At 40.0% G+C, this 23,163-nt stretch overlaps 1 protein-coding gene across 2 annotated transcripts in view; it reads left to right on the forward strand.

The window, feature by feature from the left end:
* Positions 1 to 23,163, forward strand: part of bmpr1bb (bone morphogenetic protein receptor, type IBb) — a 63,311-nt gene that overhangs the window by 38,586 nt on the left and 1,562 nt on the right. The window contains exons 4-13 of one of the 2 annotated variants that reach the window (XM_037752717.1): positions 4,009 to 4,332; positions 16,659 to 16,818; positions 17,315 to 17,417; positions 17,720 to 17,822; positions 19,257 to 19,347; positions 20,958 to 21,102; positions 21,570 to 21,762; positions 21,864 to 22,161; positions 22,273 to 22,442; positions 22,548 to 22,678. In XM_037752717.1, the coding sequence (XP_037608645.1) occupies positions 4,245 to 4,332; positions 16,659 to 16,818; positions 17,315 to 17,417; positions 17,720 to 17,822; positions 19,257 to 19,347; positions 20,958 to 21,102; positions 21,570 to 21,762; positions 21,864 to 22,161; positions 22,273 to 22,442; positions 22,548 to 22,678 (1,482 nt within the window). In that variant the 5' untranslated portion in view covers positions 4,009 to 4,244. The remainder of the gene's footprint in view (positions 1 to 4,008; positions 4,333 to 16,658; positions 16,819 to 17,314; positions 17,418 to 17,719; positions 17,823 to 19,256; positions 19,348 to 20,957; positions 21,103 to 21,569; positions 21,763 to 21,863; positions 22,162 to 22,272; positions 22,443 to 22,547; positions 22,679 to 23,163) is intronic. The other variant, XM_037752718.1, reaches the window with a different exon arrangement.

Genomic DNA, 23,163 nt, shown 5'->3' on the forward strand with positions numbered 1-23,163 from the left:
GTCAAAGGGAAGAGGCAATATGCTCTCTACGATGGGCATAGTGTTTGCAGACAGTCAATGTGTGGTATGCACACAGCTCCTCGAGCATGGTATTATTTATTTATTTAGACAGTTATTTTAACGCATATTTTAATAACTGGGGTTTTGTTGGAAGGCCTTTGAGCTTGAGCATCTGCCATTTTTCTTTTGCTAACATTGTATCATAGGAGCAGTGAGCAGAGGGTTTATAGTGCTGATCGGAGAACAGATGAGGCGTGGTGTCAGGAACACTGAGGTGGTGTTTTTCAGTGAGCTGAAACCATGGATGTATTAAGGGAACTGGATACCATGTTCCAAGATGGCCCTCCATTCATTGCAATAAAAGTTGCTCACTATGCACATACACTGAAAAACTTTATTAGGCTTCCTCAGGCTTCTCACGTTTTTTTGGCCCATATGGCACGCTCATTCTGTGACTGAGCCAGCTCAGGTGGCTTCCTGCTAACTTTTGAAAACAATTTCTAAGTACAGCTCTTCAAGACTTGGGGGAAAAACATTCATTGTGATACAGCAGTTTATGTGGTAATTATTGTGCAAAAGAAAGTCTATTTTGGACCTGCAGTTCTGACTGTGGCCACTGCACCAGAATCACCTCACAGCTTAGCCCTGTTCCTGGCGTCTTTGCAAGCAGATCTGTGGTGGACTGACAGGCTATCCTTCACATGGCAAATAATTGTTTTCTTCATGTCTGCAATAATTAAAGAGGTAAATACTAATTTAATAATTTATTCGAGTTGACCAGTCTCACATATACGTATTTTGCTTTTATGCTTTTAGATACAAATTTCCTTGTGTGGCTTTTTATTACACCTGAAACGATCAATCGATTAGTTGATCGACAGAAAAATTTGTCTAGAACTATTTTCATAATAGTTTGTCATTGCTTTGTCTTATATGACCGTAAAGTGATTGGACTGTTAGTTGGACAAATCAAGCCATTTGAAGACGTAACCTTGGGCTTCAGGAAATTGTAATCGTAATTTTTCATAAGTTAAAAAAAATCGTATTGACCAAACAATTGATTGATTAATAGAAACTCCAGGAAAGTTGGGAGGCGGCTTGCAAGAGGCAAACAAGTGGTCAAAATCAGAGCAGTAGAGGCTGAGATATCCTGACTTTTAGTGCCTACATTGTAGGTCAAGTTTGGAAAAATCGCTGGATCCTACATTTCCCATAATACAACTTTTTTTTATACTTCCCCTGCCTTGTGAATGCCCTTAACCTTTAAATTGCATACCCCTGTTAGTAACACAAGCTTTCTTTTAAAAACTGTGTGGTCTTCAAACTCAAGCCATGTTAACCCAACTCCTCTGGCCAGAGCCACAAAATAAAAGAAACCTCTGTTTTCACATGATGAGTAAACTTACATCGGCGGAGTGCCCTTTTAACACAGATTTTATGGCGCTTGCATGTCTAATGTGACTATTTCTCATTCCAGTTGCAACAAACATTGCGGTTTCTACAGAACGATCAAGGTGCTGACAGATCTAATTCTCCGACAGTATTAATCATCCTGTAACTATGTGCGTGATGACAGATGAGTTCTGCAGTTAAAACTCAAACAAAGAGAGGGAGGGGAAGAAAAAAAAAAAGCAAGGGAAGTGAAGAGTTAATTTAACTGAAAGCAAGCCTTCCAAGCAGTCTGCCCCACTTTCAACCCCCTTTATGTGGTGGAGTGACCCCCACCTACAGAGCTGCTCACTCCCCTGGACCCCCCATCCCTGTGGGCTGAGTGGGCTGTCTGAGAATACAGCGAGGCTCCATGCTGGGCGTTTGATGGAGCGCAGAAGGGTGTGTGAGGTGCACTGACCCATTCACATTGCTCCCCATGCACTCGTGCTCCAGAATAGGCTGACTTATCACATGTAATGCACAGCGCTGCACAAATCAGGAGTGACAGCTATAGGGCCAGTGGAGCACTGGAAGGGAGAGAAGTGGCTTCTGGGAGCTGCTGTTCCCACCCAGTCAGACTTTAAGAGGGGACAGGTGTGGAGTAGAGGAGCCCATTTGGTTGTTGTTGTTGTTTCGCCCTCCTCCATCATTGCTTTAAACACCACCGGGACTTTTTTTTTTTTTGCTTTTTTGCTTCCCATTAACCATTTGGAACGGATAAACTTCTCTCTCTTCAAGGAAACTGTTTCTCTCGCTCACAAGGATCTTACATGTGCGATTGTGGAAATTCGGCCATCTCTGAGATGTTTACGATTCATGTAGGTGCTGTAGTTAGACTTGATGTAATCTGTCTAATAGCTCACTTAATCCTCTTAACTTGTAAATCTTCACCACTGGAATGTGTCCCTATTGTTATCATTTTTTTTGTCCTTGTGGTACTGCATGTTTGCATGCGTACGTTGGATTAGTGTGAAGTTGCAAAGTTGTGGCGGTGCCTGGAGGTGTGAACTCTAATCACCTCTAATCACCTGATGTGTGAGGGTCTGATCCCCGTACAAGTGTTTGTGTTTTCATCCCCTTTCACATGAGGAACTGAACGCGACTCAGCCCACGTCTGACCTTTAATACCAGACTCTTGGTTACAGATTAATGCCATTCACACAGCACCTGTGTCTGCAGCTGTAGTTCCGTACACATTACATGAAGATGGGGTTGCTGAGAGGTTGTTTTTTTTGTTCATCATTGTGGATTGTATGACAAATGAAGGTACTTTTATTTTGAAGTCTTTTGTACTTTTTGTAGGAGGGTGGTTGTTAGTTGCATTCCTTCTAGGGAATTCACGTATGCAGGCTTTACTGCTTTAAAGGTGCTATTGATAACATTCAGCCTCTAGATGTTGCATTCTCCCTCTCGGTTCCATTGCATTCACTTCACAACAAGTTGTTGTCAGGTACTTCCGTCCATCTCAGCCATTTATCCTTTTTTTTTTCACGACCCAGAGATACCACGTGATACAAATGCTGTTTTACTGTTGGCTCACAAGCCGTGTTAGAAGTGGGAACCAAACGTCAGATATCTTCCACAGAGATAAACAAAACATTAATTTTGGACCCGCCAAAAATGATTATTTCACAATCATCATTTTTTTCAGGAAAAGACATCTCTGTGGATTTATTATTATTATTTTTTTTTTTTAATAATCGTCTACATAAAATGTTTTCAATAAGACCTTTAAATGTGGAGTTGTATTGTTGAACTTTGACTTTGCAGTTTTTTCCACTTTGTCTACTTTTTTGTTTGTTTTCTTGTTTTTTTGTGTTGGAAAATGACCGTGAGATTATTTATAACAATGAAGAAAATACAGAAACGGGTGATCTGGTAACATATGACATAACAGGAACTTGACAGAATTTCTTGGAAATGTAATTCAACAACTTCTCCAAATTTATTTTTAACCATCTTTGCAGTTGACAGGAACATAATCTGTCTGGCAGAATATGCTTCTGTATAGCAACTCAGCCTTTCACACCATCGCTAAGCAGTGTCAGACACACATTAAACAGGGTTGCTGAGCCAGCATGGATGACCCGCGTTGACCCATTCACTCCAACCACAAATACAGGTCTTGTCCTTCAGTGCATCAAACACTTACTTGCTCAGCCTTGCAGGATTTGATACCAGATGGTTTTACCAAAGTATATGTACATGCCCTCTGTAAGTTTATACGCCTTAGTTCTTACGGTAATTCCCGTGTCCCTCTTGGCATGCTGTGTGTTTGTATGCCTGTGGCAATAGCTCATAACGCTTTTCACTGCTGCCTCTCACACCTCGTTCAGCCCCGGCTCACATCCTACTCTACTTTCTGTGTATAAGTGATGTGAGAATCTGTAATGTGCATGTATGTGTGTTAGGCTGTACGTGGATTCACATATACTCAGCTGTTCCCTCTGTAGTGGAGCGGTCATAGAAAGGGCTGGACAAATAGCACAGTGAGAGAGCAACTAAGTAACACCCTCCTCCTCCCCCCCCTCCCTCTTTTCTCCCCACTTCTTCTTTCTCTGTGTCTGACTCTCCCAGGCTGTCAGTGTGGAGTAGAGCTGGAGGCTGCAGGGCTGCTGTGGGAAGTTCCTGAGAGTGTGCAGAGTGGCAGTCACTCACAGAGAGACACTTGTACAGAAAGTGGACTGGCGCTCTTTTTGCGGAAAGGATATAAAACGTGGTCTCACACCTTCGTCTCTTTGCACGGGTGTGTTCGTTGTGGCTGCGCCTCAGGGATTTGAAGGAGGTGGGCGACTGGAGTTGGTGCTGGAGTGATGGTGGTGGCGTTGCTGCCTCACGAGTACGCCTGGCAGGCGGTTCTCCTGGTGACTGGACTGGCATCACTGAGCCGTGGGTCTGATGGTGAGTACTGTGCTGGACACCAGCTCTTTGACGCTTCCGCTGCCTTTATGTTTTAAGTGGCTGCGAGGCTGATGAGGCCGAGGCCTTCATGTGTTTGCTTCTAGTTTGTCTCTCATTGGCTGAACTGTAATGAAAATCTGCAAGAAGTAAATTGAAAGATCCTCTTTTTAAATTTGTGCATATTTTCTTCTTGGGTATCTATCTATATTTTGTGATTTGTGGTGGAAGACACTTAAATGTACTTTATTTTTTTTGTCAGAAGCATGTTTTCACACTTTTTATTGTGAGTAAAGTCAGGCTGCAGGTTGACCGCGCTAGCTGTGAGGTTACCCGTCTATTTTTTACCCTGCGGTATTTATGATGAGCAAAAGCTATTATGATCTCCACGGGGGCAACCATGAGAACGGGTGTGCATTTATCTGCCCCGTCCTATCCCCTTCTCGACCCCTCCACCCCCCACCTTCTCCCCCCCCCCCCTGGTCATGTTTTGAATTGTTTGAAGATGGACAGCCAGTTGTCTTTTACGATGAATGCCAACAGTGTCACGGTGCCCCGTAAGGTTGTGACAGGCGGGGAGGGTCGACAAGCTCCCTGCCTCAAGGAGATGACACTTGTGCATTTGTTCCGTGTGTGATCACAGAAAGGAGAGAGACATTATTGGTCAGTGTGAGTGGTAGTATGAGTTTGGGATTTTCTATTTTAAAAATACTAATTCAACCATTTGTTTAAGTTACACATATACACAATTTACTTTTTTCTTTTCCCAGTGTGGCTTTTTATGAGAGCTGAAACAATCAATCGATTAGTCGACCAACAGAAAATGGATCTGCAACTATTTTTATAATTGTCATTTCTTTGTCTTACTGTATTATTGTAGTAAAGTGAATATCTTTAGGTATTGGACTGTTGGTTAAACAAAACAAGCCATTTGAAGACGTCACCTTGGGCTTCAGGAAATTGTAATGGTCATTTTTTAATATTTTCTAAAATGTTATAAACCAAACAATTAATTGATTAATAGAAAATGAATCCACAGATTAATCGATAATGAAAATAATCATTAGTTGCTGCCCTACTTTTAAAGGAACAGTTTTTAGGATTTGGCGGCATCTAGCAGTGAGGTTGCAGATTGCAACCAACTGAAATTTCTCTTCTTTTGTGTGCCAAGCGTTTAGGAGAACTATGCAAAATCGGGTAAAAACACGAATGTCCCCTATCTAGAGCCAGCGTTTGGTTTGTCCGTTCTGGGCTACTGTAGAAACAAGGCGGCCGGCTCCTTGGAGAGGACCCACTCCCTATGTAGATCCAAACGGCTCATTCTAAGGTAACGAAAACACAGCGATTCTTATTTTCTGGTGATTATACACCAAAGAAAACAGTTATGACTATTATATTCCATTTTTGCCAATTGATCCCCCTAAATGTTACTCTGTTATTTTAATGGTTTCTGTGGACAAGCTTAACCTTTGCAGAAATACTCAGTTGTCAAACACTTATTAAGAACAAATGGTAAATGGACTTGCATTTATACAGCGCTTTTCTAGTCTTCCGACGCCTCAAAGCGCTTTACACTACATGTCAGCATTCACCCATTCACACACACATTCATACACTGATGGCAGAGGCTGCCATAAAAGGTGCCAACTTTGCCCATCGGATCAAATCTAAATACTCATTCACACACCGATGGCTACCGATAGTTGCCTTCGGGAGCAATTTGGGGTTAAGGGTCTTGCCCAAGGACACATCGGCATGTGACCGGAGCAGCCGGGGATCGAACCACTGATCTTCCGATTGGTGGACTGCCCTCTGAGCCATAGCCGCCCTAAGAACACAGTTGGGTGTCAGGCTGTAAAGCTAGCATCTGGATACACACACACACACATGCACACGTACACACACACACACACACAATAGCACAGTGTTTATAAATATTACCATTAAGCGATGGTCTGGAAAATTTCACCATATTACTCTTTGCTGCAACTGGATTGCCCTTAAATGATAGATGATGTGTCAGTTCTTTAATTTAACAACCTATTTATGCTCTCCTGATGCTGCCATGGACTCTTCTTGGTATATTTTAGTTACATAGTGTATGATATACAGTATAGTGTATATATGTTTCCAGTACTCGTTTGATGCAGACTTGTCAGGGTATTAGTGTTTTTTTTTCCTCATATAGTAAAAATGTAAATACATCTCCGACCAAAGCTTTTACAGCATGTTAACAGAATTGTCATTGATACGTTTTTTGGAAAATTCTTAGAAAACCGGAAAGCTTTCAAAAATGAAACGGAAGGAATAATAAGCAGGTAGATTTCACGTTAGGACACAAATGGCACTCTGATTTTAATCCTGGTTACAAAGAGATTCTTCACCGTCTAAAATAAAGACCAGCTGTAAAATCCCAGACTGACTGAATAGTTCAGAGCTAGCTGTAACTTTCGCAGTTGGTCACCAAATACCTCAGCTGCTGATGGATGTTTCTTCAGAGAATTTCCTTCATTTGTATCTGTGCAGACTGAGCAAAAGTGTTTAACTTCTCATCCAATATTAGTCCAGCGTGTTTGAGGGTCAGCAGTAGCCACACAGATAGAAAGGATGTAGGAAGATGGAGTGAAATTCAAACAGAATCATGTATGAAGAGTAGCATTGATTCACAGTCTCAACAGAACTGTCTGATTTTAAATGACAGGAGGCAAAGTTCCTGCTTGTTCCTGTCAGTGCAGACTGAAGCTCTTGGATAAATTTCATACTAAAGCTTTTACTATAGTGTTGGGCTTCCACAGTTTTACTCCTTCTGTCCACTTTCTTTCACTAATACTTGAGCCACCAGTTGCTTTTAGGTTTTTCCTCTGTGATCTGATATTTTAAAGGTCTCCCAAATGAGTAAAACATGTGGGAGGTTACCCATAAATCTAAGCAGCATGGTCAATTTGCCACCTGTTTCTGTAGGCTGGTGAGGTTCACAGAGAGTAGATGAGGCCTAGCCTCATTCTTCCGGTCGCAATGCAGTGGAAATACAAAGAAGTTGGTTGTATGTTCGATAAGATACTTTGTGATGGTTTTATTTTGTTTTGTTATATTGGTTTTGGCTCATCCACATTTTTGGTTTCGCTTTGTCCCATGTTTGTACACAAAACCGCTGAGTGACTATGAGAACCCAATGCGTCTGCGTCATAGCCGCAAATACGACTTCTCCCAAAAACACCCACCTAGAGAGACACTGACGCACAAACTGATACGAGCTGTTTATGGCTATTGCTGTTTTCAATCTCATCCCGTGACTCCAAAATACAGAAGGTCAACCACAAGTTCCCTTTACGCCACTGAAAGATATCATTTGGTCTTCTGGACAGACTTGTATAATCAACAAGACTCTCTGAGAAGAACAATGTCCTTTCCAAGTACAATGTCGAGTGTTTTCTTTCACAGTGTTTTCGAATATCTGAAAATGTCAGTGTGTCTCTAGAGGAGTGCGTCTCTGTAGGAACATTCAGAGGAGGTATTACTTTTCTTTATCAGCGACCGTTTGTTTTCTGTAGCTCCGCTTCAGTTACGTGAGTTTAAAGGAGGAGGTTCAGGTAGGGGAAAACAGGACAATTGTGATGTTCTTGTAAAGGTTGTTGTATTTGAGAACTTGTTGTTTTTTGGGTCCTCATAGAATCAGTTTATATGTAACCCTGTTGATGAATATTCCAAGGGTAGGAAATTGACGAAAACGACATTTATAAAAAGATTTCTTCAACAGTTTGAAACAGAAGGTGCATTGACTACACTTATCGCTCTTTGGAAGACATCTGTGTGGAGTTGAGTGTTGTGCAACAAGGTCAGAGTGTTACTGTGGTGCAGTGGTCCAGAAGTACAAAACAGCAGCAGTTGGTCCTCGGCAGGACCAGGCCTCTCCAGCCTTCTGTGAGCTGCTTCCTGTCAGGATGTGGATACGGTTCCCCCACACAGAATTTGATCCCCAGGCAGATGTGCTGCTCCAGCAGTCAGGCATGGGAGCATATTATGTGTGTTTGTGTAAAAGTTATTCATGTGCGCCACATGAGTATATCTGCCTTGTGAGACTTGGACGCTTAGGACTACTTTTTGTGAATTCAGGGAGTACTGAAACGCGCGGTACAGGACGTTGTGAAGTAGAGTGTGATCACGGGAGTTTTTGTCTTCATTAAACAACCACCATTGCCGATGAAAATCAATCTGACGTGACTCCGAAAAAAACATCTGGTAATGTGTTAAAGTTTTATTCATGTTACGTTTATTCACATTTCATTCTAATGAAATAGCCGCGAGTAACATTAGTTGACGTGACGTTAACTTCCTTCCTCACTCTCTGACGCATGTCATGGTGTAAATGGGATACGACGCCATTGACAGGCGACCAAATGAAACACACCATTACCGGGACACACTTGACACGTGAGCAGCGTGTGTGCGTCATGGGGACTTTTACTTTTTATTTCGGCACCCATGTTAACAGGTTAGAGCAACCGCACAGCCCGCGTGAGCAACGCGGCTCAGGCATGGGTTGGCTGCGGCTCGGCTGCATGTCGGCTGCGTCTCTTCTAGAGATTCGAGGTCATGCCTTTTTTTTTTTTCATGTGCCATGCACAGTTCACAGCTAAAACAGACAGTGAAAATGATCTTTTGACAGTATATTGACTACGGTTTAATGTCAATATCTGTTAAATGTCACAGACATGAATAAAGTTAATACTTATTTTTAACTCAACACTTCCTTTTTCCATTTCAAAATAAAAGCTCTAGCATTTTTTTTTGTGAACGGAAGTCCTTCATTTGTTAACACAAGGCTTTTATTCTGAAATATTTTCAGGACAGTGTTGTGGAAAATGCAGTGACTTGCACGGCTCCATAAATGAATAGAGAACCAGCTTTTAATTGTGGAATAGTACTGTACTATTATTTACAAATGAGCATGCACTTCTTAACCTTTAGTCTGTCTAAAATAAACAGAAATTACATTTATAAGGAAATGAAATGGCCATTATGAAAGGCAAACTCTATGTAGAAAGAAAGGGCTGACAGTAGCCGCGCAGTAGCAAAAACGGCGCCAGTGTGGACACCACACGCGTGAGACATGCAGCAGTTCAGCGAGGTAGCCGTCACGTGCAGCTCACGGGTCCAGTGTGTCCCGGCCGTTACCTTGAATAAAATTATAGATTTCTTGAACATTGTTGGAAACATTTCGGATAATGCAAGTACACAACTCAACAAAGTGTATAACATAGGTTGAGTCATTTTTAGTGTTGGAAATTCAAGCTTATATGAACCTAAAACATATCTGGTTTTATGTTATAAATACCTTGAACAACCTTGAGGAGAAAAACACTTTTTTTTTAGGCAGAGGTAATATTGTGGGGTAAAATGACATATTGTGGTGGCGCTATGGCTGTCGTCTCTCAATATGTCTGTAATAGAGCCCAGCATTAGTCAGTGGCTCGTGGCTTTTTCCAGTAAGTCCAGACCACATGGATGGATAGATAGACGAGCAGTGAGATGAACTGATGAGCATTGTGGATAGACGATGTTAAAAAGATATCTTGATCTTGACAGGAGCAGGAATAAATAAGAGAAGATGGGATTGTGATGGTGTGTCGGGATGAGTGCCACACACGTACACCACACTGTGGTCAATACAAAGCCTTGGTTTCATAGCATGCCTGCATCCACACCTGTTCCGTGTGTGTGCATGTGTCGGTTTGTCCGCATGTGTGTTGTATTTAATTTAAAGGGGACCTATTATTCTTATTTTCAGGTTCATACTTGTATTTTGGCTTTCTACTAGAACATGTTTGCATGCTTTAATGTTAACATAATGTGAACGTTATGTTTCTTTTTTTATTATTATGTTCAAGTACTGCATCGTTATTTGGAAAGAAAAGTATTCACACAATTACAAAGAGATCCACAAAGACATTAAACAATATTATATGTAACTATACATTAAAGGAAAAATAGAAATGGAAATTGTCATGCTGGCAAAAACACACACTTTTCTAATCACAATTTCTCTGAGGAATGCATGTTTTTTTTAAAGAAATGAACGTGTGTTCCTTATAATAAAGTTTAGACAATTATCCTCCTAAATCAGTTTTTCTTAACCTTCCATATGCAAGATTATTCATTCTTTCATATGCAGGATTTTCTGTGATTTATCGGTAAGTCTGATTCATCTCAGTGCACAATACTTTTTTCCTTCTTGATTCAAGTGTCTGTCTGTCTCTCTCTGTTCTTGGCATTCATTGGAATATAGCAGAAGTCAGTTTGTCTGTGTGTCTGCTGTGTGTTTGGGTATTTTTGCTGTGGATATAGCAGCTCTCTGCTGTCTTCACACACCCTTGTGGAAAGTTTTCTCTGCGCAAACATTGCAAATCCCTGACAGTCGAGCTAGTTTTTCTGAAGATGGTTGGTTTGGGGTACAATGTGGAGCGGGGTCTACTACGGCAGACCGGTCAGACAGTTGATAAATTAGTTGTGGCATTATTGCTGCGGGTGGTGGGAGCCTCAAAGTGTCCATCTCATTCCTTCACAAAGGCGGTCTGGTCACGGCCAGTAAACACAGAACAGGTTGCTGGAAGCTGCGCGGTGGAAACGGATGACCTGATGCGGGTGTATAGCAGCAAGAAACGGAGGAGAGTGTGTGGAATGTGTGTGTGTGTGTACAATCTGTGAGTGTCTCGAGTGACAGAGTCCTTTGAAGCCTGTAGGGGGTTAAGAGGGATGAGGGTGCGGTGGTAGGGTGGAGGAGGATGTATGGCCCCTTTGCAGGTTGGTTGTGACCCTCTCGGGGTCAGAGTGCATGCTGGAGACACTGGGGAAGATGTCTCCTTTGAGGAGGTGATTTACAACGGCCACCTGGAGTAACTTATCTCCCTTTTCTCTCATGTCCTCCTCTCTGCCTGTGATGAACAGTGTGAAGGTCTCAGCTCACAGATTAAATGGCTGTAGTGCTGTGAAGTCGGCTCTTGTGAAACAACCGTGTTAATTGGAACACTTTATGGAGAGTTTTTCTTTTCTTTTTTTTCCATTTTCCTGCACATGAAATTCCCCCATCAACATTTCTCTCCTAACTTCACTGGTAATGGCAGTAATTCTGTTTTGCATCGATTTCCAGTTATCTCTTGATGGGAAAAAAACAAATCCAATATTGTAACAGTATATTTATTGTCAGTGTCAGTCTGGATTACAACTTTAGTTGTAAAGATCACATCACACACAAATCCAGTATAGCCATGGACAATATGAATATTCATCAGGAATTCAATTTAGAGATTAATAGAGGACATCCTGCCTATAGCTCTCGAATCAAATTAATTATTGTTTTCACGGGACACAATTTCAGATAAATGTTTTCAACAGTGCATAACAGTACATCCTCTGATATTGAGCTACAAATGAAAGGAACAAGTTGGCTTTAGTTTACAGTTTCAGATATTCAAGGTCACCTAGCATATTCTCTGAAATGCCTAACTCATGACTCATCACTGACTCCCGTTCTACAACGAGCCATTCTCAAAGATCCTTCGTCCTTGACACATTTAGCATTTAACGGTTTTATTACATTTCATCTTTTCTACTCTGGCTGTTGCTTTTGTGTCATACTTTTTACCATACACTGATCATCCAAGTATCTGTACCTTGGTTTAAGGTAATCGTCCTCATCATTCCTGAACTGGTATGAAATGGTCATATGCAAGAAAAGAAAAGAAAATCACCAATGTCTTGCCGATGCTATAGCCTCTTGTTTATGCTGCCAACCACTTGATTGGAAATAGTGGGGGATTTGTCGTAAAAAACACGCAAATAATTAAAATTAAATCAAACATTTTGCACAAAAAACAGCTACAGTAAGTCTTTAATAAGCTAAGTCATATTTTTTTTTGTAGTTAAGGCAAACTGGCCATACCCAAGACTTATATTTAATATCTGTTTTGTTTTTGCATCAAGGTAACAGGAAGGCCAAGGTAACAGCATATGTGCTGTTGGATAAATGATGTGCGTTTCAATGTCTCCATTTAGTATCACCGTAGGAATGACATACAGTCCACAGTCATGCTACCTCCGTCACCACGGAAAACTTGACTGGAAGTGAGGAGGGAGGAAGTGTCACAGACCACGCTGATAGTGTTCAGCCAGAAATGAAAAGAGATGACAAACGCGGCCTTGAAGACAGCACATGATATGTCATCACTCATTCAGATATATTTGGAAAAGCTGAAGTCAGTGCCGACGGGCCCAAGGATGCAGTGCCACTGATGGTGACGAGCTGTGACTGAATGTCTCCAGCTGGAGTTATTCACTATATGTAACTTCTAATTGCTTGAAGTGGGTATGTTTGTGTGTAATACACTGCCGGTGTATGTGTGTGTGTGTGTCTAGTTTGAGGACCAGCCTGTGGAATGTGTGGGGGATGCAGATCAGATTTCGGGGTGACCTTGAGTGTGCCCCGTAGCTGACACAGCAAGTCTGTTGTGTATGTGAATACAGAGACAAAGAGAAAATGAAGTGTGTGTGAATAACAATGGACTACTGTGGTGTATTTATAATAATAACTCAACCTTTTATCTTATATATCCAAATCTATTAAGTTATGGTCTGTTTAGTTGCAGGGCCATCTTCTAATAAAAGTAGGCGATTTTATACCTGGATGATATTTCTTCCCTCAATGTGGTGTTTAACTTGAGGAAGAAAAGCTCTCTGTTACAGTAGTAGAACTTGTGCTAAGCATAACAAAGATGGCCTCTCCCTTACTGTAAGACTCCTGCTGGCTTTACATCCTATAGCCTCTTTAATAGTCTGGTGAACACACAGTGACTCTGTAGTAAACCTTCTCTTATATACCAAGCATGACAAACTCCCCCCCTCTACAAACACACACACACACACACACACACCTTTCTTTGACAAGAAGACAGTCTTATGTTACCTAGAGGTCTCGAGAAATTACTACATACTGTACATTCATGGCACGCATGTTCGATCTTAAATGTTAAAACTTAAACCCCTTATGTCAATGCTAGGTGGTAGTTGTGTGCTGAGCAAACATGACAATAAATGACAATCAAACTCTCATTAAGGCTACTGTAAGCCTGTTATTCTAGATTAAAAAAAATCATCATTTAATTTTGGCGGAGTTTGTGAGGAGTTAAAATGTATTTAGTGGATTTAGTGCATTTAATGTCAAGTCGCAGACTGCACTGCAAAATTAAATACTTGTTACGTGTAGGAGGTGAACATAAACTTGCTATGCAACCAGATATGTGCTGCCACTTTTGTATGTCAAACTGTTCACTACATGGTCTGAACAAGTTTAACAGAATAGAAAACAAAAGAGGTGCATTTTTTTGCATTTTTAAAATGATTTATCAGGCAGAACTCCGACTGATTTTAGCCTCACAGATCAGCTCTTGATCATCCGAGTTTTAGTGTTCAAGGCATCTCTTCAAGGCTGTAGGTTGTTACTCACATTCTAGGGCTGTCAAAGTTAACGCGATAATAACGCGTTAACACAAATTTGTTTTAACGCTGCTAATTTCTTTAACGCATTAAGGCAACTTGCAATTTTTATGTTGTAGCGGGCTCAGTTTTAAAGAGAATGAAGGTACTGGTATCATATGAAACTAGAAAACCTAAGGAATATTGGTACCAACTATGTCATGCTAGTTTGTCGTGAAGGAGGTTAAATAATGCTCTAAACTTACGCTAAATTTTGGTGAGGAAAAACCGGCATGGCCATTTTCAAAGGGGTTCATTGACTTCTGATTTCAAAATATGTGAATGAAAATGGGTTTTATGGGTACCCACGAGTCTCCCCTTTACAGACATGCCCACTTTATGATAATCACATGCAGTTTGGGGCAAGTCATAGTCAAGTCAGCACACTGTTGCCTGTTGGGCTGCAGTTTGCCATGTTATGAGTTGAGCATATTTGTTATGCTAAATGCAGTACCTGTGAGGGTTTCTGAACTATATTTGTCATTGTTTTGTGTTGTTAATTGATTTCCACTAATAAATACATATACATTTGCATAAAGCAAGCATATTTGCCAACTTACTTGACATATCTCCCTTTAAGGTACATTTTGAACAGATAAAATATATGTTTGATCACAATTAAATATTTGAATCGATTGACAGCCCTAACATTCGCTTTTATTTTACTCCAACGGCAGGATTCTCCTTCCCTTATGTCAGCTTTTCCTGTAACATTGAGTGACCTGCCTCTGTCTTCTTTGCTCACTTACCACCTTTGTAAAAGTTTTAATAAAACAGAGTCGATGTGGACAGAATGTATCTGTAAGCCTGACAACGTCATGAAACATTTCCCGCACACTTGCAAAGCAGATGTGATGACAAACCAAGGCCACTGTGAGGGAGGATCGGTACACGTTGACAAACCTCTCTGACAGAAACGGTAACACAGATCAGTCTGGAAGGACACCGAGTACCACTTAAAGAACAGCCAGTGTGTGTGTGTATACTGTACCACACTCCCATTCAGCCTTTTCATCACGTAGTCCTCTGGAGTATTACCCATGTCCCCCTTTTCAATGGCTGGTTGGCTTTCAGGCTGTTGCACTGCTTAGATCTACTTACAGCTACTATAGGGAACCCCATCCACAGTATAAGGAAGCTATTCTTGGATTTTATATATGGATGTACGGACGTACACCTGTGATGTCTCGGCTTTCATAGTTTATAGTTGCTTGTGAACGTTCTTGTTACGCAAACTAAGTCAGGATTTTCAATGCAGATGAATAACTGATTAACTTATCTACAGATTTATGATATAAATATTATAATAAAGAGAGCAGAAGAGGAAAGAGAGAGCGAGAGAGTGAGGAAGACATCCATCTAGTGTGGCACAACACTGTTCAGCTCTCTGACCACAGAAGTCTTCAGGGACGAGCTGCTGTCTGAACTGGTTTCATTCTCCACTGATGAATTTATGTACCTTCAGTTACTTTGATAGTTAGGGAAAAAAAGTTTGCACATTGTATTAATAATCATTCTTAATGAACAATTTAACAGTGGGCATTTTAATCAAATAATTAACACATTTGTCTAAACATTGAACATTATTCATGTACTACAAATGAACAGTGGATTATTCTTATTACCAAACAATTAAATGTTAAATCAGTGGATGTTAATCCTGTCTTTAATCCATTTATCAGTTTATGCGTTAATGTTTTTAAAAATCCAGTTGGTTCCTTGTTTTTCCTTCATAATAAACATTTAATGAAGTACAGTTGAGAACTAAAAGATGGAATTCCCTTTTTAGTTCAAAGCACGACCTTGGAGTGATTCAGTATTCAGCTGCAGCTGCAAAAGTTAACCCTTTCAAGGATGAGCCAGTCCAGAGCAATAATATTCATTTCCTGGTTTATGTGAATACACGTTTACTGTGTTACTGCACTTGACTCTGTTTTGCTACTGTAGTTCACTGTATCTATTGCCTGCTGGAAATGTTATTCTTCCTCACCGTAGGTAAACTCTAAATCATCTCATATAAACAGTTACCTAAATACTTTGCTTTTTAGCAGTTCTGACAACAAAATAATGAGGTCTGTCAGCTGCCCTGTGCTATTTGGAGATTGATTCTGGGATGGAAATTATTGCTATTGTGCAGGCAGAGTGACTAAAAGAAGGTGATAATTAAAAAATTACTGGAACTTTCTCCTTTTTCTGTTTGTATATTTGTTAGTATATATGTTTTATGGAGTGACGGTCTCACCATAGAGTAGTTCAATATTTAACAGGTTTATTTAAAAATTGTTTAACTTGACATCAAATTCCATTGTGGTTTGGAGGATTTGAGTTATTGTAGAAAGGGATTAACTTGAAGAATACCATTAATGATATTAGAAAGCTCATGCACTGACAGTTTTGTATCTTCACCAAATAATATGAAAGATAGATTCTCTTGAATATTACAGTAATGTACTGTAGACTCATACACATTTCAAAACCACTATGCATACTCAGACATGCATGCAAACACAGCACAAAGACTTCTTTCTGGTGAGTAGTGATATTCTGGTTCCAGACCTCATGCAGGTACATTGAGTCCAGTCCAGAGCAGCATGGTTGCTTTCAGCAGCACATACTCACACATTCTGTGGATTGCATTGCCATGGTAACCGTGGCAAGTCATGCCGAACGATATAATTCAAAAGAGCCTTTGGAAATTAGCAGAAATGTTGTTTTGACCCTTTGATTTGGCTTTGCTGGAGCCAGAGGAGTGTCCAGGTGTTTTGGCTTGTGTGGTGCTAAGTATCTCTCTCTCTTTACAGCCAACCTGTTGGACACCATGCTGCTGAGGAATGGATGGAAGGGGGGATCGGAGCGAAGGCCGGAGGAAAGCAGCAGCACAGCGACGGTTTCATCTCCGAACATGCTTCGCTGTCACTGCTATCATCACTGCCCTGAAGACTCTGTCAACAACACTTGCATGTACGGTGAAGCACACACAAAACTCTGCTCACACACACGCACGCAGACTATAAAAATAACTATAACAAGGCTATTAAAAGACAACACCATTATCCACAGTAATTATCCGAGACACCTCTAATTACCTGATTAGAAGTACTCAAATGTTGACTTTAGCTACAGTCTTTAATGAGATCCCTCAAGCCTCTTGAGATGCAGCTTATTAACACTTTCATTAGCCAACCCACTTGCATTAATTCATCTTTGTGCATATGGTATGTGCTGGGTGTTACGGAAATGTAGGTGCTTATAATGAATATATGTTTTATTATAATAGTTGAAAGATAAATAGATTTGAAACAGATTCTGAAAGGATTTGTCTCAATAAGCATGTTTAATTCTGGATTTAGATTCAATAAATACTATCAAACCCGAACACTTATGAAGATGAAGACAATGATGAAAAGACTCCCAGGCTTGTGTTTACTCATATGATGATGTATGTGCATTTTGGTAGGACTGATGGTTATTGCTTCACCATGGTGGAGGAGGAGGAGGGGGGCGTGGCAGTACTCACCGCAGGTTGTTTGGGACTTGCCGGCTTTGAGTTCCAGTGCAGAGTAAGTCAGCTGTATGCGTGTCTTCGTATATGTATTTGTGCACTTATCTGTGTATGTGTGTCCTTCACGAGCTGTTGTTAAGCCTTTACAAGCTTTTCTTTGCTCACAGCAGCTCTTTATGAGACCTATTTAAATCAGACTTGTCCAGCCCTGCTATCTTTACACACAGTGGGAACAAAACTTTGGTATATTGTAAAATGTTCTCATCAGGAATAAGTGTGGCTATAAATATCCCCTACTCTCGTGTCTTCATTAGTGCTATGTAGAAAAGCATGTGTCTTATGTGTGTGTGTGTGATATAGGACACGTGGAACTCCCGTTTGAGGAGAGCTATGGAGTGTTGCACGGATCAGGATTATTGCAACAGAGACTTGCAACCTACTCTTCCTCCACTCCTGACATCAGGTAAGACACACACTTGCTCGCACAGGTTTTCACACACTGAAATCCTGCCCCCCACTCGAGGGCCTTTTAGAACGGGCTCATTCAGGCCACTCTGGGTGGTGATGGGTAGTGACAGTTTAAACTGTTACAAACCACAGTGTGGTGCTGGAGTGAAGTGGCACATGCTGCTCTGGGGGGGCAGGGAGGGAGAGAGAGAGAGAGAGAGAGAGAGAGAGGAAGAGAGGCAGGTGAAACAGAGCCTGTAGGCTCAGCTTGTTCTCTCACCCTCTAATGAAAAGGACAGCCTCTCCCTTGGGCCTGCTTGAGTTTCTTGCCTCGGGACGGATGTGAGATATCTGTCCATCTGTTACTCCGCAACACACACACACACACACACACATTCCCTCTCTCTCTCTCTCTCTCTCTCGCTCCCTGTCCCTGTCACACAAACTCACACACTTCAGTTTGTCGCTGTTTGCTTGAAGGTCAAAACGAATTGTCAAGTCAGTTGGAGAGAAATAAAGGACAATATATCTAATATATATCTTTTTTTTTTACAACTTGGGTCTTATTTCCATAGTTTTGGCCATCATTTCTATCAGCTAGCATAACACTGTATTCAACAAAGTAATCACTGAGATTTGAGAACATGGCAACATTGCAACAACGAAGCAAGAAAAAAAGCTGTCAGGTGATCAGATGGGTTGCAAACAAGTCAACAGTTGACAGACAAAATAGTGAAACAACTTTATCTAAGGGTAAAACTGAAAGTGAGTGCTCCTGAAATGCTGATTTTAATCCCTCATTGCAGAGGAAAACTGTGAACCACTAAGAGCAAGTATCGTACTTTGGTAATAATTTTCTGAGCGCGCTTTGTTTTCTCTTCCAAAACGGTTTGGCTAAAGACAGAATTATCCTTTAACTCTATGAACTTGCAGGGTGTTCAGAGTACACTTTGCTTTCCATGCAGTTTTTTTTGTCCACTAGTCCTCCTTATTGTGTGTGTGTGTATGTGCACATCATGAAATACCCCCGTGTTCATGCATATCTGTTTATGTGTGTCTGATTGGCAGGAGCACGGCAGAAAGCCTAGAGTCCCAGAGCTGCTTAAGGCCTCTGGGGTTTCTGTAGCGATGTCAGTGTGACAACTGATCTCTGGGATTCAGGAAGGGGATGTGATCGATCACACGCTGTGAGAGAGGGGGAGGGGTGGGTGATTGGGGGGTGAAGGGAAGGGTTAGAGGGGGAGGAAGGGGAAAAGAAGCTTGTCCCTGCCAATGGAAATCAGAAAGATGTTGGAGCTGATAACATTGAACAAATGAGCGACCTGGTCACCATCTATTCATCACTTCTAATTTTACAGACTCACTTAGGACATGATTATTCACATTTTGGGGTGGTAAGATAATAAAAATGACATGAAAATAATATGAATGCGTCTCCCTATTTTTTTAGATTACGTTGACAGCAGTATCCAGTACAAGGCGCTCTTCATTTCAATAACAGTCTGCAGTATCATCCTTGGTCTTGTCTTCTGCTACTTCAGGTAAGAATCTAGACGACATCTCATGCGTGTATAAACAAATTTAGACTTCCTAATGTGCGGACATACTATACTATGACTTACAACATACTATACTCTGACTTTTTTATAGCATACTATACTAAGTCACAAAAAGTCATACTATACTATGACTTTTTTTACATTTTATTGGCATACTTTACTATGATTTCTTATGACATTCTATATTATGACTTTTTGACATTTTAGTGACATACTATATTATGACTTTATATGACATTTTTATAACAAATTATACTAAGACTTTTTTCATGAGATTTTAATGACATATAATACTGTGACTTTTTTGTCACAATTAATGACAGTGAGTCCGGGTCAAATTGATCAATGTAAGCAGATGATTATTATAACGAAATGTTTGTTGTTTTGCTTCATTTCTCATGCAGATTACTATCTAATTAACCTATTTATTAATTACATGAAAACAAAGTAATGAAATGGACCGCTTCGCTATTTACTGGCTTGCTGCCAATTCTTTTGCCTTTTCTCTCACAGGAATTGCCATTTTTGGCCGGCTCTGCAGCCAAGTCATAGTATAGTAGGTCGAAAAAAAAGTCACAGTATAGCATGTCAACATTTTTTCAAAAATCATAGTATAGTATGTCGAAAAAAGTCATTTTATAGTGTGCTGAAAAACAAGTCATAATATAGTATGTGAAAAACAAGTCATAATATAGTATGTTGAATTTTTTTTTAAATGTCATAGTATGGATTGTTTATAATAGTATAGTATGTTAAAAAATTTAAAGAAAAAAAGTCAAAGTAAAGTATGTTGAAAATTTCACGATAAAAAGTCATAGTATAGTATGTTATAAAATCTCATAGTATAGTATGTTGAAAGTTTCATGATAAAAAGTGATAGTAAAATATGTTATAAAATATGTTCGAAAATATCATAAAAATGGTCATAGTATTGTATGTCGAAAATTTCATGACAGTCATAGTACAGTATGTTATAAAATGTCATAGACATGTATGTCGAAAATTTCATTAAAAAAAGGTTATAGTATAGTATGTCGAAAATGTAATGATAAAAAGTCATAGTATAGTATGTTGAAAAAATAAATGTCAAAGTATAGTATGTAGGTAAAATAAAAGTCATATATGTATGTCGACCAAAAGTTAGTGTAGTAGGTTGACTAAATAAAAAAGTCATAGTATAGTGTGTCAAAAAAAGTTGTAGTATATTATGTCTAAAAAAGTCAGAGTATAGTATGTCATAAAAAATAGTATAGTCAAAATAATAGTTTAAATATAGAATAATTTGTCATTTTAATATCCTGATAAAATGCAGCATTGCAGAAGTGAATTTTAGGGATGGGAATTTTCCCTTGTTTTTTATAAGTAATCACAGTAATGAGGTTAACAAATACATCAGACAATGCACAGACAAATTAGACCCATACCTGCAGTTGTGGTCTTTACTGGTCTTGAAATAAATTTCAGAGTCCTCTTTGTCTGAGATGGAGACAAGACAACACAGAGACCTTCAAAAAATGTTCTTGAGACCAAGACCAATCTTGAGTACTAGAACACTGGCAGTTAATACACTTTGCATAACCTTTCTGTAGCAGATGTAAGCGGCAGGAGTCACGACCACGCTACAGTATCGATCTGGAGCAGGAGGAGACCTATATCCCCCCTGGGGAGTCCCTGAAGGACCTGATAGAGCACTCCCGCAGCGTTGGGTCTGGCTCTGGGTCAGGACTCCCTCTACTGGTAAGAAAAAATTGGTTCACATCTGTCTCAACATAACAAGCGCAGCTCTCATAGAGGGTTGGGTGATATGGATGAAATCAGTTTCATGCTATTATTGGGAATATATTTATTTTTTAAATAATATAAAAATACTCGCATTGATTTTGAGTGCAATAAACTCTTTGCATATGTTAGAAAATTTACATTAAAACTATTCACAATTATTGATCACATTTTGTCTAGAATAATTAGTTTTTGTTTTGTTTTTTTTAATTATAACTGAACTGCACCTTTGTGAGATAGAAGGACAAAATGTGTCTTCCATGGTCGTGCAACTAATGAAAAAAAGCAACAAGAAAGAAAGTTAACCACAAGTTAATAAGTGATTGTAATCATGAAGTTTCAATTATCTATACTTCTATGAAGAATGTTTTAAAAGGAAAATGGCATAATAAATCACTTTTTGTTTTACAATAACCTGTTTCCAGGTGCAGCGCACCATCGCCAAACAGATTCAGATGGTTAAGCAGATTGGGAAAGGGCGATACGGAGAGGTCTGGATGGGCAAGTGGAGAGGAGAGAGAGTGGCTGTTAAAGTCTTCTTCACCACAGAAGAAGACAGCTGGTTCAGAGAGACTGAAATATATCAGACTTTTCTGATGAGACATGACAATATACTAGGTAAGGTGATATAAATGGATCCAGAGTACAAATGTTCCTAAATTGTTTGTGTTATTTTCTATGTCCACACATATTTCTCATCCCTTCTTTCCAACCCCCAGGATTCATAGCAGCAGATATTAAAGGAACCGGCTCGTGGACTCAGCTCTACCTGATTACAGACTACCACGAGAATGGATCTTTATACGACTACCTCAAGTCCAACACCTTAGACGTCAAGGCTCTGCTGAAGCTGGCCTACTCGTCCATATCGGGCCTCTGTCACCTGCACACCGAGATCTACGGCACACAGGGCAAACCGGCCATCGCACACAGAGACCTGAAGAGTAAAAACATCTTGGTAAAAAAGAACGGATTCTGCTGTATAGCAGACCTTGGACTGGCTGTCAAGTTCAACAGGTACAACATAAGTTTTGTACATTTGAACACTTATTTAAATACAGTTTAGGAGCGTCTTTGACATTTCCTGAAATATCTTTATTCCACCTCGGTTTCTCCTCCCTCTCGCAGTGACACCCATGAGGTGGATTTCCCTCCCAACCTACGAGTCGGTACGAAGCGCTACATGCCGCCTGAAGTGTTGGAAGAGACCCTGAACAAGACACAGTCTTTTATAATGGCTGACATGTACAGTTTTGGCCTCATCGTTTGGGAGATGGCCCGACGTTGCATCTCTGGAGGTCAGGGGAAAAAAAATCATCTTTTTTATTATTTAAACATGTATATATGTATATAGATTTTTTTCAGAATGATAATACTGATTCTCACACATGTTTATCCTGAAGGCATTGTGGAGGAGTATCAGCTGCCCTATCATGACCTCGTGCCCACTGATCCGTCCTATGAGGACATGAGAGAAGTCGTCTGCATTAAGAAACAAAGACCTTCATTTGCTAATCGCTGGAGCAGCGATGAGGTATTCTACATGTTTTTCTATATCACTTTCAAACCATGCATATTTATAAAAGTCTTAATATGTTGTAAAGGCTTTATTAATGTTTAGTAAATTATTTATACATGTTTTATAGAATAATAAGACATTAAAAAGAACACTTGGGGTTGCCAGGTTGGTATATATTCTCCTCCACATTTATAACTGCAGAGAAAGTGAGTGAGTCACGGGTTTCTCACAAATTAAAAAGCCATCAGTTCTGCAGTTATACTTTAAATTATAATTAGTGGTTAATAAATTAATTGAAGCGGTCTTCTGACTATTTAAAGAGCTAGATAAAAGACATGTTGGTCTTAAAAATGCTTTATAACTAGGGCTGTCAAAGTTAACGCAAATTCATTTTAACACCACTAATTTATTTTACGCATTAACGCAATCGATCTTCAAGAGGTTGTAGCGGGCTCAGTTTTAAAAGCTAGAATGAAGCTACTGGCATCGCATGAAAATTT

This window comes from Sebastes umbrosus, chromosome 19 (assembly GCF_015220745.1).
Source record: "Sebastes umbrosus isolate fSebUmb1 chromosome 19, fSebUmb1.pri, whole genome shotgun sequence".
Lineage (NCBI taxonomy): Eukaryota > Metazoa > Chordata > Actinopteri > Perciformes > Sebastidae > Sebastes > Sebastes umbrosus.